General features: G+C 34.0%; 2 protein-coding genes and 1 pseudogene across 4 annotated transcripts; 2 read left to right on the top strand and 1 right to left on the bottom strand.

Moving 5' to 3' along the window:
* Positions 1–1997: 1997 nt before the first annotated feature.
* Positions 1998–8196, top strand: LOC120131644 (annotated as a pseudogene).
* On the bottom strand, positions 5924–6391 carry LOC120131847. Its single transcript, XM_039148737.1, has one exon. The coding sequence runs from the start codon at positions 6389–6391 to the stop codon at positions 5924–5926; it is 468 nt and encodes a 155-aa protein (XP_039004668.1).
* Positions 8197–11246: 3050 nt separating the features above from the next.
* On the top strand, positions 11247–12721 carry LOC120131441. 3 transcript variants are annotated; one of them, XM_039148430.1, is made up of 3 exons: positions 11247–11887; positions 12317–12388; positions 12477–12721. In XM_039148430.1, exons 1-3 carry the CDS (start codon positions 11291–11293, stop codon positions 12576–12578), a joined length of 771 nt encoding a protein of 256 aa, XP_039004361.1. In that variant the 5' UTR covers positions 11247–11290; the 3' UTR covers positions 12579–12721. The 3 variants fall into 3 exon arrangements, with proteins under 3 accessions (XP_039004361.1, XP_039004362.1, XP_039004363.1); XM_039148431.1 differs by having other exon boundaries at positions 12533–12557; XM_039148432.1 differs by having other exon boundaries at positions 12459–12494.
* The last annotated feature ends 5673 nt before the right edge of the window (positions 12722–18394 follow it).

Below are 18394 nucleotides of genomic sequence, written 5' to 3'. Positions count from 1 at the left end.
ATATTTGGATCTGTTTTACTTAAAAAAATTTAATAATATAGAACAGATTAACTATTACTATAAAACATCAATAATTATTTTATTTAACCAATAAAAAATTGGTTTAGTGGGATGATATATTATATTCATTAAATAAAGTCAACGATTCAAATTTTGACATTTGCAAATGGAACATATTCAGTTGAGAAGGTTATCTTTGCTAGATACCTCCGTAGTACGCGATCCGGATTAATCGACTAAAAATTAAATATAAATTGTTATAAAAAAACTTAATGTTCCTAATTATTGTTTAATAATATTATAATTAATTATATTTTTAATACAATTATTAATAATAATAATTATCGTTAAGTATGTTAAAATGAAGTTTTTTAAAAAAATTGAATTTTTTGATAAAATAAAAAATATAAATAATTTCAATAATAAATTCAAAATATCTTAAAAACTATTAAAATATAACCAACAGTGTTGATTCAAGTAATAAGCAGTCTGATATCGCTTAAGTAAGGTCTCAGGTTCGAGTCATTGTATATGTAGAAACTCCTTGCTGGGAGACTCACCCACCAAAGCCAGGAGTGTGACCCGGGACGGTCCAGATTAATCAAGACGAAGCCTTGGAACTGGAGGGCAATAAAAAAACTATTAAAATATAAAAAAAAATAATTTATGTTCATATGAATGGATTTTGATAGGAATAAGTTAGTTTTATTAATTTTAGACATAAAATCATATATTTCCATTCATACAATAGCTTTGCCCTAAAATCCAAAGACATTGGGAACCCAGTTTTTCCACCGAGTTATGATCTGGACTTGGACTTGTTTTCTTTTGGTATATGCACTGAGAATATGAGATGTTGACACGTAGATGTTAATATTGCAAACTTATTGGCAAATTGTCACCTTTTTTATTCCCTAATTTGTTAAGGAAACCTTATATTGAGGAGATAAAATTAAATGTAAACAAGTTTAATTTGTTAACGACACTATCAACCATAGCTTTCGTTTCATATTTTGATTTTGTTTGCATACTTTTGTCAGTTGCCATATTAATGGGCAAACATCCTTGCAGGCGTCCTTTAAGCAAGTCCAGCATTGACTACGTCTCCCTTCTCCTTCTCATCGTTAAGGATGTGTCCAACCAAAAAACTTAATTTTGATTAAGAAAAACAAAACAAATATAATAAGAATGCATTTTCATACTACAAATGAATTATTAATTAATATATATTATATTTTTTTCAAAGAAAACATATATTTTCCATAAAATATCAGGTTAAATTAACGTGTTACAATTATTTTTCATATCAATTCAATCAAAAGTATTGACTGTATCCAATTTGATCGCATTTATGATGCGGAAGTGAGAACATATTTATACATTTTTATTCAATCATTACATAAGAAAGATGATAAAGGCACGAACCATCTTATCTCAGTGGTTAAAGGAGTCGTTGTTTTTAGAGGTCACGTGTTCGAGCACCAGCGACTGCAGCAGTGTGATTGAGCGTTCATTATCAAATGGTCGAGAGTATTTAGAATAAATATTACTTTATAATCATCTTAGTTTAATAAAAAAATGATAAAGAATTTAAATATAAATCTATTATTATTATTTATTTAATTCTTAAAACAATAATTTAATTATTTATTTTATAATTATATATAAATATTATAACAATATGAATTATATTTTTAAATTATTTTCAATTGGATTAGTGTCCAAATACTATATGACAACAATTTAATTATAAACTTAATTAATAATATAAATAATATATAGATTTGAATAAACTCAAACAATATTAAAAATGGAAAAAAGATATAAGATATAAAAGTATTTTAACTTTTAACTTTAATATTTGATAACTAAAAATAGTAAAAATTTAAATATAATTTTCAATCATTTAACATTAAATAATTTTAGTTTTTTTGTGTGTGTTTAAATCCGAAATTTCATATAATTTCTTTCCTGTCTAAGTTAGTTATACTGCGAGTTCATGTATCCATCCCTTCCTCTTTACAGATTCTTTAAACAGAGCATTTTCCATTCTCTTCTTTAATAGTTAAAACCTCTCATATTCCTTTCGTTTCAGCTTCTTTTGCTTTGCTATAAACACACCCAATATAGCTTTCCCGTCTCATTATCTTCTGGCACTTTCTTTTCCTTTTAACTGAATAACTTTCGTGGAAATTTTTATCTTAAAACTTTGCTTTTTGCATTTAAAAAAGAGCTTCTTTTCTTTGCTTCTTTGGGTTTTTAACATGCAGATTCCTACCTTCCTGGTGTAGCTTGAAGAACAAACTTTAAGTTCAATGTTATTATAAACCTGGTCATAAATATTTCTCTTCTTTCAACACACCGTTTCATTCTCCAAAAGAGAGAAAGCTGTCTACCTTTCAATTTTGATTCTCAGGATGTTTGACTTGTTGATTAAGCCGAAGTTCTATACAAAATGGTTAGGCATACAGAACCCAAATTTTTTTCTTGCTTCTTTCATTATTTGCGTGGAGTTTTGATACTTTGTTACATTTAGTTTATCGTTTTAGTTGGATTTTTTTCATGTTTTGTTTGGTTAGCAAATCGGCTATAAAGGTGATTAAGATGAGACTGGAGACCATAAAGAAGAAAAGAAATGCGGTGGAAAAGTTTTTGAAGAACGACGTGGCTGATCTTCTCATGAATGGTCTCGATTACAATGCTTACAGCAGGGTAATTACTTCGACTATAGTTACATCTTTTACTTTTTTTGCTCAATGTTTCACCATTCACGCGATAGCTTTTTGTAACAAAGCCTGAAACTTCAGCTTCATTATTGTTACTTATGATGTTCATATATGTTGCCAACTTTATTAATTGGTCTTAGATTCCTTAATGCCATGCAGCAATTGCAACAAAAAACATTATTAGTCTGTGTTGCCTTCAAGTTGTTATTTGTTTTAGCCTACTACTATATTGGTTTCTAGTTCGGAGGTTTAAAAGGGCATGTCGACTGAACATCAGAAGATTACGACTGTTCAGAATGTTTTCCTGGTCACAGTTGTCATTATGATGCTTTGAGGACAAGGCAGCATTAATTTTATGACATGAGCTGCTAAAGTACCAGTATTTGTACTGGCATTCATTAGGGTTGATGTGCAATGAGGGTCTATATAGCTGTTGTTTGCTTTCAATGAGCATTAGGCGGTTTAAACACCTATAGTTCCCTACTTGAACCAACTAGTGTGATTAATATGCAGACCATGTTAGACCTCTATTTACAAGCAATTTAAATGTAGGCTTTAATTACTTGGCTCAATGTTCAACTAAGTTGGAATTTAATAATTTCTTCATGCGCATCGACATTTATCTGAGTGCTGATATATCCAAATTGAGCAATGTATGCAGGCCGAAGGTCTTCTGATGGAGCAAAGGAGAACGGCTTGTTACGATCTCATAGAGCAGTTCTGTGACTCCATCTCAAAGCATATCTCAGTCATGCAAAAGCAGAGGTAGGTCGAGATGCTTGAATTTATAGTATTCTGTAGCCTATTCCTAATTGGGGTACTAATATCTTATCAAGTGCTTAAATCAAATATCGTGTCCACATTTCGACCCTCAAGCATAATGGCGCGGGGAAATGCTTGCATTTGATCCATATTTTCTCTTTGAATACAGTGAATGCCCAGAGGAATGCAGAGAAGCTGTACAGTCTCTAATATATGCTGCAGCAGATTTGCTGATTTGCCCGAACTGCGTGATCTCAGGACCATATTTACCGAGAAATATGGAAACTCCCTAGAGTCTTATTTGAATCAAGAGGTAATAAATGGTTAACTCGAGGTCATTTGTGGTCTTCTATTCTTAGTAATATTATCTCTGCTCGTGCTAATCAGGATAATTGCTTACATACAGTTTGTGCAGAAACTAAAGGTGGAGCCTCCCACAAAGGAGATGAAGCTTAAATTAATGCATGACATAGCTCAAGAGTTTTCTATTGAATGGGATTCCAAGGCTTTGGAACAGAAACTGTTTAAGCCACCTCTACTAGAGCGAGTAAACCTCCGGCCTAGGACCTTGTAAAACACTGCATCATGTTGCAACATGAGTGGCACGACGACTTTGAATTTGAATGCATTGCCTTTTGATGTAACAAAATACTTGTTTAATTTGTATATGACTTTTCTTGCAGAACAAGGCCCAGCACAAGTCTCCAGGTGTTGCTGATGATGATAGATACAATTTGCATAGAAACAAGGATGATACGTTCGAGAGAAGAACTGATCACAACAATGACAATGGACTTAGTAACGTGCGCGAGTCCAGGAGTCCAAAAAGAAATGAAACAGACATCACTTCTCGTGGGAGAACGGAGGATACTGATGATAAGTTAAAGATGAATAGCAGCAGTGAAGGTGAAGTGACTGATCAAGATATGCCAAAGACTAGTTCATCGGATGGAAGTGTTTCCGAGGATGGTATAGAGAACAGGAAGCCCTCTTACTACAGGTTCATTCCTCCTCCCTATGTAAGGCCATCACAGGGCAAAGGAGATGACATCATGGAGCAGCCTATGGCACCGAGTGATAATATTATTAAGGTGAAAAACAATAAATGGGATGACTCTCTTGGAGAAAGTAAGCCAGAACCAATATCAATTAGGAGGATACCTTTGAAACCAATATCGGCATGGAGAGGTTTAATTGGTTTTGGAAATGGAACTCCAAATATTAGTTTGACATCCAAACAAAAGGAAGACGGTAATAAGAGGGATGAAGAAGAGAAGAAAATGGATGAGCTTTTGCTGCATTACAGCAAGAAGAAATCACCTTACGAATGGTTGAGCAAATGGAAGACAGCACTCCGAGCACCTCCTCCCGGAAGACAAGAATCTGACAACACAAGTAAAGGTTTAGTACCTCCTCCCGGAACACAAGAATCCAATAACACAACTCAAAGTCTAGCACCTCCTCCCGGAAGACAAGAGTCCGACAACTCGAATAAAGGTCCAGGCGTACGAAGCACTAAATCCGACCCAAGTGCTCTTCCGGCCAGAATTGATGGTTTCTCCAAAGAAGCAACTAGTTCGACCGAGAGAGTAGGAAGGCATACCAGAGCCTCATCATTTCAGCCACACATGCTTGCTGGCATGTCCATCCCAAGCTACCGGATTATGATGATTTGGCAGCTCACTTTGCATCTCTAAGAAGGCAATAAAAGAACATTTATATATACACCTATGTGTGTCTCTCTGTGTGTGTATACACTGTATAAACTAGGAGATATTACCATACACTGATAGTCTTTCTAGTAAGTTTCAGATTTGGAAGGCATTAAAGGAAATGAATTTGTTGTTCCATCCATCCATTCATCACCATGTATAGCTCTAGATTTGGTTATGAAAAATGCATTTCACGGTCATTAGCAAAAAAGAAGAAAGCTTGTACATATAGATTTGGATACATGTATAAATGATGATATTAATATATTTACTTGTTTATTACATACACAGATTTTGGCTGCTTTTCAATGAATGACTAGAACTTTTGGAAGATGAATTTCAGTAATCATGATTAACAGGTTACATAAATACTTTCGGCTCAATAATTGGTTTAAAATCCCCCAACAAATTTAAAGCATAAAAAACAACGTAAACAAAAGAGCCAGTCCTTACAAAATTTGTTTTAAATATTGTACTTATTATATTTGAGTCCTCCGGGAGCTAATTTTTTTTTTTGGATAAATAATCAGCTTCATTATCCAAAGAACAAGTTCCACAACCAGGACAGAAACTGCTACAAAACCAGCAGTGTTCTGTTTACCAAAAAAAATTTACATACAAAAGAATTAAGAGCAGTTTATATTCCAAAGTGTACAAAGGGTAGAATTAGTGCTATCATTTCTATTTATGTTCCTATCCCTCAGCTGGAATCGCACCACATCCTTAATGACAGTAAACAGCTCGAGTGTTTCTGCATTGACCTTGAAAGAGCCTCCTGTTTCTTTCTTCCCATAGGACATAGATGAGGGAATTAAGAGCAAGCTTCAAGATCAAAGTTAGCAAAGATTTACCTTTCCAAGTAGAGCTTGCCCATGCAAAAAAAACATCCCAAGAAGTTATGGAAAGTTGAAGACCAGTGTGAGTGAAAACAGAATTCCATAATTGCTGCGCCATATGACAATGGAGGAACAAGTGCTCCCTTGTTTCCCAAGGATCGTTGCAAAATAAGCAATGGCATTCATTGATAATCCCCATTTGGTGAAGTCTCACTTTTGTTGGAAGTCTATCAAGTAATGCCATCCAAGAAATCAAGCTGTGCTTAGGAATGTGCAAAGGAAACCAAATAATTTTCTGCCAGTAGACTTGGGGTCTGTTATCACGAAGTGCATCCCAAATTGTAGAAACTTTCATAGTTCCAGCACTCAACACGGAGGAAGCCTAGTTCTAAGTTTAAAAATACGCCTTAAATTCCAACTACAAGAGGGATGAACATTAAAATTCCAAAAATTGTTGCCTTTAGTGAGTACCACTTTTTTGGCATATATGATGTGCATAAGGCAATAGCCATTAATCCGTGTGTTAGTTTGCAACAAGAAAACAAAGTTTAACCAAATCATATCAAAACTTTGACAAAGACATTAATGAATTTATACTAAAATCACACTTTAATATTTTATATCCATTAAACCTAATCTCCACTTTCATTGGAAAAATCAAGACATGAAAGCGAGGCAGTGGGCCGGTAAGGGAAAGAATATGTAAAACTTATAATTAAATGAAACTGTGACTTAAATAATCAGCCAAAAATTCATTCATTAACCTTTCTATAGTCATGCATCAAACACAATTACAAAACTAATGATATAAATAATTATTAATTTTCTTTTTATATGATTATATAAATATATAATCTAAATTTCATTTATTCTTGTTTAAAAAGTTTTTGTGCAACTTTAGTGGCTGATGTTTTATTTGTTTCAATAAATTAAACCGGTGTTTCAAGAGTAAAAAAAATTATGATGTGATTTATTTTATGATAAAATAAATTGGAAAAATAAGATTTAAAAGTTCTAAAGATTATAAATTCTATATATATATATATATATATATATATATATTTATAATTAAAGATATTTACATATAATTCTATTATAATTCATTAATCTATTAATTATAATTTTTTCACTTCTATCTATAATTATTATCTTTCTTTATTTTCAATTTACTAATAATTATTTATCCAGAAACAAACAAAGGAATAAATAAATAAACAATAAAACAAATGTTTCATATTTAAAGCAACCATCAATGATTGGAGTGGAAGCAAACAAAAAACCCACCTTCCTCTAAAAACTAGGTTATCTTTCTTCAATAAACAAGCAATTTTACCCAAAAATACCCTAACAGTTAAATATTATCTATCAGGTACCTTTTCTCCAAATATTATTGATCTAGCACCCTTTCTTACAAAACGCGGATCATGAGGCACGCTTCGCAGGATTTTGTCCGAGCTGACACCACGTGGAAAAGCACGGATCATAATATGTGCCTTTGCGGGGTTCTATCCGAGTTGGCACCACGGTGGTAAAGTGCGGATCATGAAACATGCCTTTGCTTTAAATCCCAACAGTCCCGCCTTAAATACCGCCCAAGCTCCCGTCCCCTTCCCTATAAATATCTCCTCATTCAACACTCATATCACACAAAAAACACTCTATTTCTTACTTCTATATATCGTTCTATCAAGTTTTAAGTAAGTATATTTATCGTTTTTAGAAGCTAAATTTTTTAATTATATTATAATCATTTAATAGTTTATTATGTTATTATAATTTATTGTACCATTTTTTTATTACTTTTTGCGGTTATAAAATGGCAGGTGGGTTGCTACATTTAGATGAGAATCATATATCGAGTAATTTTGCTAATACAATAATAATTTTAAATTTTATTATTTTATTTACTGTGAATGTTTTATTCATTTATTTTTTTAGTATTAGTTTTTATTTTAATTTGTATACTATTTATTTAATTAGGTGAATGATCATATATTAGATCCATTTATTTGTAACACTAAATTAGAGACACCGATTCTTGTCTGGTCGTATTTAGCTGAAGTTGGATTTGGTTACATAGTGAAATATGAAGGGCACTATAACCTTGAATCCAACCTTATTTCTGCACTGATTGAGAAGTGGAGACCAGAGACACACACATTCCATCTTCAGTGTGAGGAGTGTATTATTACGCTAGAGGATGTTTTATTACATTTGGGGCTTCCGGTAGATGGGCATGTTATTTCTGGTGTGGCGGATGGTGATTGACATTCCTTGTGAGGAGAGTATCTTGGAGGTGTCCTGCCTAATTTCAATAGTGGTTGAATACCGTTATCATGGTTGGATAGAAATTTTTTATAGTTGGGCGACGACTATTCCGAGGAACATGCTCAAATATTTGTCCGGACTTGCATATTGCAACCATTATTCTTGAAGTTTCCATTATAATTTGTAGCAATATGTCATATGCATTATCGATGTTGGATATAGGGTGCATACCACATTGGACCCAAAGACTCCATTGCTGCTTTGATCTCAACTCCGTGATATAAAATGACACATATTTTTTCTCTCGTGACAACATGTAAGCGTAAGTTTTTTAGGAAAAAGCCCAAAAATCTATATATTCTCCTTCAACAAGGGAAAAACAATTGGAAGAATGTTGTGATTATTATTTTAGACAACTGCCAATAACAAAACTTGCTTGTATTTTCCATACAAGAATGTCACATCAATTTAAATCACATGCTTATAGTATTTCACAATATTAATGCACTGTAGGTAATTCCAAAAAAACTGGTAGAATTGACATCGATCGCGAAACACTCGATCATTGTGGTATGCATGGCAAGTTTCGAAGTCCACTACTGTCCCAGGATTTAATATGCGCACTACCCTAAACCAACTTGGTAGTTCGATGTAAGATGAATCACATTCGCCGTGAAGTTTTTTAATGACATTCTGCTTTACCTTCCATGCTTTCATGTAGGAGACAGTGTGCTCATATTGAGATTGTATAGCTGAAATCAGCATTGCAATAGCTATATGGTAGCTTGCTTTGACCATGGCCATGATGGCTTAACAGATAATGTCGGAGTCCAAGTTGGGATAGTCCTGGTTAATCCGTCTAGCATAGTATGTACGAGAACCTTTGTATATTGTTAGTTCTCATATGTCATTTTTCCTCTTCCTCTTTGATACACGAACCATCCAGTTGCATCCGTTATCATGTTGGACACAATAACATACATACTTTCCGATGGTGGATCGGTTGACTCTGGAGTGAACAGAGTTATGAATGTTATAATTTTTAATTGCAATCGTCGCTTCATCTTTGGATGGAATCTCCATTCCGATATATAATTCATCATCATTGACTGATGAGTTAAATCCGTAGTTACCAATATTAGGCATATCCGTAAATTTTAGCCTGTACATTGCGTCATAGTTAGCTTCAGACATGTGTTGAATGTTCCTTGTACCATATTTTTGGGAACTTCATCTACATCATCATCATCGGAGTCCATGTTAAACTGTGGTGATTTTGGCTTAACGAATAGTCCAGTCTCAGCACCATCTGCACCTGACTCACGAAGAGTTTATTCTGGTGGATATGAGGGTTCTTCTGTGATGTAGATATTTAGGTCTAACAAGATGGTAGTTGAATGTTTTCCCCTTAAACTTGAAGGCATCGTGTTGTACGGGTTTTGAACTGAGTGTTGTGTCACATACATCTCCATATTGAGGTCGAAAAAACTCGCAGTTGAATGTTTCCCTCTGGAACTTGTAGCCATCATGTCAAATGGATACTAAATAGATTGTTGTGTCGAGGGCATCTCCATATTCAGTTTAAAGAAATTGACAGATGAATGCATTCCCCTTTGAACTGGAAGCGATGTTGTCATACGGATTGTTCGTGGAGCCACCTCGGTGGAGATCGTAACAAGTTGTTGATGAATGTCTCCTCGTTGAACTTGATGGGATGGTACCAGGATATGAGTTTTCCATTAACGGGTTAAAATCATTACACATAACTTGAGTCGATCTGTCAACTTGATCAGCTTGTTGAGTCAACCCATAGTGAGAGCATAATAACATACCACGAACAACAAACACTTCAACAAATGTGGCATACGTTTGTGTATCAGCGTCTTAATTTTGATTTTGAACATCAACCATCATAGCAACATCGTCATCGTTGGAGAGTTCGAACGTTGTATAAGTTAACGTAAATAGTGTAGTTGGAAATCTGTATGGAAATGAGGATAGTCTTCTAGTACTTCCAACATGAACCTTCCTTAAAATTTTAGTGAACATCTCCTCAAGAGTGATGTTTCTCTTGAAGGATATTCTGACTGAATGATTTGATGTGAAGACAACGTTGGTTTCATCTTCCTGAATTTCTCCATCATAGTAAACAATAGATGAAATACACCTTATTTTGAAACTTTGAGAGTTTGAAAGATTGAGAGTCTCTCCAAAAATAATATTTGAAATATATCTAATTAAATAAATAATATACGAATTAAAATATAAAATAATGCTAAAAATCACAATAATTTAAATAACATAATTTAATATTGTTACCGTATCGGCAAAATGTCTCGAGATATGATTTCACCTTCAATTTTAAACTGCAAAAAATAATACAAAATAATCAGTACAATAATATTTGATCAAATAATTAAATATAAAATAAATATAATATAATAAAAAATAATTTTACATTCTAAAAACTATAACAAAATCTACTTAGCTTGATAGAAGTAATAATGTGAAAGTAATTTTGGTGTGGTTTGATGTTTGTATTCGGGGGTATTTATAGGGGAGGGTGATGGGTGTATAACTGAGAGAGTTAAGGCTCATGTAATAATGGAGTGCACAATAATTTAAAGTGAATAATGGAAGACGTGCCTCGTGATCCGCGCCTTGCACGCACGTGTCAGATTTCCCAACGAATGCGCGCTTCATGATCCGTGACTTTACTACATGGCGCCAGCTTTGAAAGAACCCCGCGAAGGCGTGCTTCATGATCCACGCTTTTCCACCGTGGCACCAGTTTGAACAAAACCCCGCAAAGGTGTGCTTCATGATCTGTACTTTTTCAGAAAAGATGTTATATCGGTAATATTTGGAGAAATTGTGCCTGACATGTAATATTTCTTTGTTAGGTGTTATTTGGGTAAAATTGCCCAATAAACACTCACTCCCAGCTGGTCCAAAGAAAACCTCAAACACACAAGGCCAAAGCCAAATGACTCTCTCAAAACTCGAACAACCATCACCGCCACAAGAACCACCGTCGCCATCCCACTATTACACTGCTTTATCACCTCAATCTCCTGATGAGAGCCACGTCGTTTTGCGCTACTACTCCACGGGAGGACGGCTCTGCTGGTACGGCTGTCGGAGACTATGCACCGGCACGGCTTCCTTGGTCTTGTTGGTTACCTTGGTGTACATTTTCTGGCCCACCGATCCAACCATTAAAATCGTAAGGATGCACGTGAAACACATGAAAATCCATACCGTACCCATCATTTCGTTGGATGTATCTATGCTGATTACGTTGAAAGTGAGGAATTCCGACGTGTACTCCATGGACGTCACCAGCTTGGATGTCGCCGTCGGGTACAGAGGTAAGATGCTGGGACACGTGACGTGGGAGCATGGTCATGTGAGGGCGATGGGGTCCTCTTACGTGGAGACCCGGCTTGAGCTTAAGGGGGTAGAGGTGTTGTCGGATGTTGTGTATTTGCTGGAGGATTTTGCCAAAGGAACTGTCCCGTTTGATACTGTTACGGAAGTCACCGGCTCGCTCGGTCTGTCATTATTTAAGTTCCCTTTGAAGGTAAAAAAGCTACTCCTTCCTTTTTTCTTTTTAGTTAATACCCCTCGACCCTCCCACAAACTTTTTAAGTCTTCCCCCCCAATTTTTTTAAATTCATTTTTAGGTCCTTATCATTTTTGGGTAAATTAAGCTTTAAGGTTTGTCTTCCTTCATGTTTGGGTGTGATGTGGATTGACACAATATGATTTATTGGAAGGGAAAAAAATGGTTAAGCAACAAACCATTGAGGTTGATCCATACCAACTTATCATTTGACTGAACAAAATGATGAAATTGTTGCTTAAGCTCGTCAAATTAACCCCCTGTTTTGAGAAATACGATGGAATGGGAGTGGTCATCAAGCATTAATGTTATACAACGAGAAATACCATTTCTTCCGGTTTTATAATTTTAGTCTTTACATTCTTTTTATTGTGTAATATTCAACAGGCAAAAGTCTTGTGCGAGATCGTGGTACACACAATTAATCAGACCGTTATTCGTCAAAACTGTTACCCACAGGTATAGACAGAACTAAACGAATTCATAATTGATTTTATTCTGAAAACGAAAGAAACTAATGAAGCACCAGAATTAGGGTGGTTTACAGGCTGTTTATTTCTGGAAAATTTTGATGTCGTGCTCCGTTTGTTTTCGTATTTCTAGAAATGAAGTTGGAAGCGATGATGCCAACGCAAATGCATTGGGTTGAGTTGGATTGGATCGCAAGAGACGTGTGAAAGCTGAAAGATTCACGAGTGTCCCAGAACCATATTTGCATATAGATCTTGAAACAGGATTTTGTAAAGCATTTCATGATATTAAATAATATAGACGAATTTATCAATATGTTTCAAAAAAAGAGTAGATTTTCACTGAATTTCCTTTTTCTTGCGTTGCATCATAAACTATATAACATCAATACTATAAGATATAATCTCATAAAAAAATTAATCAAGTGTTGAGCTCACTTTTTTATTACTAAAATGATCACATGTCAAGCAATGAAAAGGATTATCAAACTGTATTTTGATCACGATCACATCACATTCCTTTAATTTTAATTGGAGAGCATCCTTCGAGTTACATAATGTATTCCGTTACAGATATGTCGTTTGATTTTTTTAATATATTTAATCGAATTTTAAATTATTTATTTTCGTACACAAAATTTTTAAAATAATCTGAGTACCATAGCCCATGACCATGAGACATTTAATTGGGGCCCTCCGGCACATAAAAGGAAAAGGAAAAGGCCGCTCCGTATAAATCAATAATTATAGACAAAGGGAACATTAATAAGCCTACCATCACATGCAGCATAATTTCAGGATCAAATATTGCAAAGTCAAATTAAGCCTGATATTTTGGTTTATCTTTTGAAACATAAATGAATCCTATCCTATTATTAGCGCATCATAGGTTTGGACTTGAGAAGCATCGTGTATATAAGTAGTACCCTAGTCCTAATGCATTAATCCATAGGTGCTTTTACCTTCCTGCCTGAACAAGGCTTGAAAAAGCAGAACCCCCACCATGGAAGTTAGCAAGCATTGCAGCTCAGGCATCCAGGAGTTGAGATGGAGAAGTAACCGCTATGACCGGATGCTTTCGATCAATGTATTCGTGACGACCACATCAAAGCTGCCGAGGTGGAAGCTGCTATGGCGGAAGTTGATGAGGGAGAAGAAGAAGATGTTTATTTGTTCATCCAGGAGTACTAATGGGGTGCTTAATGTATCTTATGATCCTCATACATACGCACAGAATTTTGATCAGGGCTTGATCTCAGCTGATTCTGATTTCTCCAGGTCTTTTTCAGCTCGGTTTGCTGTTCCCTCAAGGGTTTTTGATAACACCGGATTTATAGGTTGATCCATTTGTTGAGCCAAGAAAAAGAATATATATATTACTTTGATATGATCAATCTATTAATGTAAAGATTCACTATGTTTTCAATGTTTGGTCATATTAATTAATGAAAACATCAGCTTTTCTCCCTCAACTTCTTGTTTGGCATTTTTTTCTTCATTTGATCTTTCTGTCGAGTTTTGAGATAGGAAAAGGGACTGCAAATCGAATCTGTTTACCTATGTGGATTAAATCCTAGATTTGTAACACCCTAAACCAGTACGACAAATAGTCGACTGATCCAGATGCCACATGAAATCACTGGAGTGGCTGACCAAACTTTTTCTCACTTTCACGGACTTTAGAACAACTATTGTAATAATAAAAATCAACCGTTTTGAAATAAAAAATCTTACATAAAACATAATTGAAACTTTTACACTGGTGAGCTCTCCAAATAGAACATTTTAACAATTAAAATATTACAAACTTACTCTTAAACTGACTTTACAACTGAGTTTATGAATATACATGCACTTCAAGAACTTCGGACATACTTTGCTCTGCACTGGATCTGGACCTCGGTCTCTCTAAAACTCCTCGACTGATGGATCTACTAACCTGCCAATGGAAACATCCGAAGGTTGAGCTAACTAGCTCAACGTCACACTAACAACTAAAACATACTAACAGTGCATCACTGAAACACATCAAGTTGCTCAATCATTAGTGAATATCCTCGTTATATTCACTCTCTACACTAATGGTAGACATCATGGTGTGGTTGAGGGATTTATGCATCTCGGAGCTCACACACTCCTCTAGTCTACTGAGGATATGGCCCTCGGAATTTCTGCATCAGACACCATACCCTAACTAACCCACCCATTGTGAGTGTCAGGCTTCGGCCTTAGTTAGTCGATTTTAAGGGCATTGTGCCCTATTGAATCTATACTTTCGACTCCACTAGCATCTAAAGGAACTCGAGTGTCCAAATCGTTTCTCGAGCATCAAATAAGGCTAGTTTTATTTCGTCCTAATCATTTATGTTCCTACGTTTGCATTAAGCATTATTATTGGTTCCACTTGTATTCTTATTTGAGATTAATTAAAAGCTTTTAGGAAAACCTCATCTCTTCTTAAAACTCTCTTGGACTAAAGCCCAAACTAAACCTTAGTATCGATTTTAGCCTTACAGTATCGATACCTTCACTTACCTCTACACTTCATCTTGCTTTAAGCTCAGACTTTACCCTTGGTTAAGCTCAGACTTTACCCTTGGTATCGATATTGGCCTTACAGTATCGATACCCACTCATCAGTATCAATACCCTACCCAAGGTATCAATAACCCTATATCTACAACAGTTATTCTAGTGTTTTACGCGTATTCGAACCCATTTATGGTCATACTATGGGTCTAAGGTCCCCCGAGCAACGTTTTGGGCCATTTTTGACATTTTGGGTAGGGGTTTGAAACCTCTGAGGGGGTTTTAAAACCTCTGCTGCAGAATGTCATTATGGACAAGGGTTTTGAAACCAGCCCAAGGGTTTCAAAACTTATACTACAAAATTCACTTTTTAACCCCAAAAACTCTCCAAAACACTCTAAAAATCATCTTAAGGTCCTTAATTTCCTACCTTGAGGTTTTTCATTTATTATTAAGTCTTATGTGATATTAAGGGACATAAATAAGACTCTAAAACATATAATAATCCTAAAACATATAATTTGCAATGAAAATGAACTCAACATGCTTCAATACTCAAACATTAGCTATTTGCATTTATAATGACCCACTAAAAGGTACGAGGGAGTTGTGAGTGTGTTATCTAAATTCTTTGGAAGCTATAACCTCTCTCAATTCTACTAGGAATCATCATTCCTTTGTTTCTAGCTTTGATATTGTCTTCCACTTCTTTAGCTAATCATAAACAAATCTAAAAGTTACTAACTTGTTTTTGACTTGGAAACTATAATAAAAACATTCTATACAACTCAAATCCTCTCAACTAACTTAGATTCTTAAATTCTATAAACCTCTCCAAAAACCCATTTTCTAAAAAATTAACCAAAACCTCAGATTTAGGGTTTAAAAAGGAGCTTGAGGGAAGAAGATTAAGGTTCTTACCTTGATTTCTTTAAACTAGGTTTGGAATTCAAGAAACTTTTATCTTTTTGTTTTCTCTTGAGAAGGAAGAAAGGAAAAGATGGAGATATTTTTGGTGGAATGTTTCCGTGAAATCTAGCTAAATGAGGGGGTTTTTAACTCTTAAAACCGGTTATGGATAAACTACACTTTTGATCTCTCTCTTATTAACTCACTTTTAAAACCATCTCTTCTCTTATACTTTTGGGGCTTACTTAAGCCCAATACCTATATAACTTGTCCAACTATCTTTGGAGGTCTAATTGGCTCGACTTAAAGATCTTGGGTTGACCTAAACTACTAACCCGAGTTTTGGAGTATTACAGAGTTCATCACCTTCTCTCTTTGATCATACGAAGCTAAAGATGATTGATCACATTTCACTTGCCTGAGCCTTTTAGTGTTGCATACGTTGAAGCAAACCTACTTGCCTGAGCCTTTTAGTCTGGCAAAAGGAACCCTGTATAGCATTATTTTTTAAATTTTGTTTTCTTTAGATTTAAGTGATACAGTGATATTGGAAAGTGGCAATATATTATAAACAATCAACTAAATTTGGATTGAATCTTGAGGTAACAAATTGTACAAGGACCTAAAAATATTTAAACTAGATAAATTGAAGAGTCCAAAGTTTAATTTTACTAATACTCCTTAAACAAAACAAGTGAGGGCAGGGCCCTCCCATATTCCACTTGGCTCTGTCATGGTATAAATGATTAACAAAATAATTTTTAATATTCAAATGTACATTATCCCATTAGTTTTCTGTAGCTACCAGTCGCAGGGATGCTTTTGGGAGAATATTAATAATAATAAGTTGGGGTGGTTGGGAAACTGAACATTATAAATCAACTAACAATTTTTTATAATGAATAAGAACATTGTTATAACAGGTATAGCTGCTCATTTAATCTTTAAATAACGAACACTACAAACTTTCAGCAGTGTTTGTGTATAGGAAAATTATTTTAATGATGCTGATTAGTATATGATCAGTTTTATAATAGCTGGTTTGAAGTACTTTTCATACAGCTGAAATAGTTTCCCCCAATATTTTAGGAATAAACTTCATCTAACTTTCGGAGATTTAGAGGGTGTTTGACAAATAAACTGATAGTTGATAGCTTATTTCAGTAGCTGGTTTGATTAACTGATTTGATAAACTAATTTGATTAATTGTTTATATAGAAATGTTTGGTAAATTTTAGTTATTAGCTGATATGGGTAAAATGACAATTAAGGGTATGATACATTTAGTTGTTAAGTACATATATGTTTTAACATACTTTAGTCTTTATTGAGGTGAAATTATTTGGATAAAATGCTTTTGACAATGAATTAAAAATTCCTTAAGAAAATTAGTGAATATTTTTTAAAATTTTAAACATATTTTTTAAATTTAATATTTACAAATATTAACCTTGTGAGATTGATACAGACTATTAACTTTGTATAAAATATCAACACTACATAATTTTTTTTACTTTCATGTTTTACTATATTTTCTTAACAAAAATATATTTGAGAATCTACACTAATAAATATAATAATAAAATAAAATTCTAGCTTAAATATATTAGGACGAATACTATTTTCATTATATTAGATTTTATGTTAAAGATGTAATTATGGGGGAAAATAAGGTAAAATATGTCATTTAACATCTTATTTTGCAATCAATTATTCAAAACTTTAGATTTTCCGGCGTTTTTATTTTCAGTTTATTTTGCACAATAAACTCTTTCAAATAGGTGTTTACCAAACACTAAAAATGGATGATTTGATTATCAATCCGCTATTTATGGTCAAATAAATGTTTGCCAAAGACCATATTCTTCTGGTAGATATAGTTAATGGTATATAAACAAATAAATGGAGCAACCACATGTTAATAAGGAACTCAAATGTCTCAGCAGCACTAAGGCGTCCTTTTGCAATAGTTTAAGGTCACATCTTAAAGGGTTAGAAATGCAAAATAAGGCACAGTGAAGTCGTGAGAGTGTCATTTGGTGCAAGAATTAACATTATTGACTTAATCCGTAAGTTTATTAGGTAGAATTAACATTATTTTTTAAAAATTAATTTTAATAATGAGAAGGTGATTGTTAACGATTAAATTAATTGTGCATCGATTTCTTTGCAAATAATACATAGCTTAGGCAGTCCAAATATTAAATCCGGCTCTTTAGTCCTTGCCTAGCTATCCCTCTCCTATGTTTATATTTGTATTTTGATCACTCCATTTTAAAATTTCAATTATATTATTCAATTATCGTTCTTAGAGATCCATTTGTGATGCTTTTGGGATATGTTGTCCACTCGCCATAAAAAACAAGTTTGAATATATTTAAAGAAATTGTATAAAAATATCCCTTTCGGTCGTCAAATTATGATACTTTCATAATATGTTTGTCTATTCACCATCACGAAAATCCTCACTATATGAATTTATAATTAGTCGTGACATTCTCTAAAAACCCCCGAATGAATGTATGAGTTCATATTATAATTTGCGCCTTATGTTACT

The sequence above is a fragment of the Hibiscus syriacus genome, unplaced genomic scaffold, assembly GCF_006381635.1.
Source record: "Hibiscus syriacus cultivar Baekdansim isolate YM2019G1 unplaced genomic scaffold, ASM638163v2 tig00110556_pilon, whole genome shotgun sequence".
Classification (NCBI taxonomy): Eukaryota; Viridiplantae; Streptophyta; class Magnoliopsida; order Malvales; family Malvaceae; genus Hibiscus; species Hibiscus syriacus.
The sequence above is the reverse complement of the archived record's forward strand: the minus strand, read 5'-3'. Positions and strand labels throughout refer to the sequence as shown.

What these genes read in the sequence shown, in the direction of transcription:
- LOC120131847 (XM_039148737.1), bottom strand. Translation starts at nt 6,391, where the DNA reads ATGAAAGTTTCTACAATTTGGGATGCACTTCGTGATAACAGACCCCAA.
- LOC120131441 (XM_039148430.1), top strand. Translation starts at nt 11,291, where the DNA reads ATGACTCTCTCAAAACTCGAACAACCATCACCGCCACAAGAACCACCG. An exon ending in TATTTAAGTTCCCTTTGAAG is followed by an intron (nt 11,888 to 12,316) that starts GTAAAAAAGCTA and finishes AATATTCAACAG; the next exon opens with GCAAAAGTCTTGTGCGAGAT. An exon ending in GTCAAAACTGTTACCCACAG is followed by an intron (nt 12,389 to 12,476) that starts GTATAGACAGAA and finishes GGTGGTTTACAG; the next exon opens with GCTGTTTATTTCTGGAAAAT.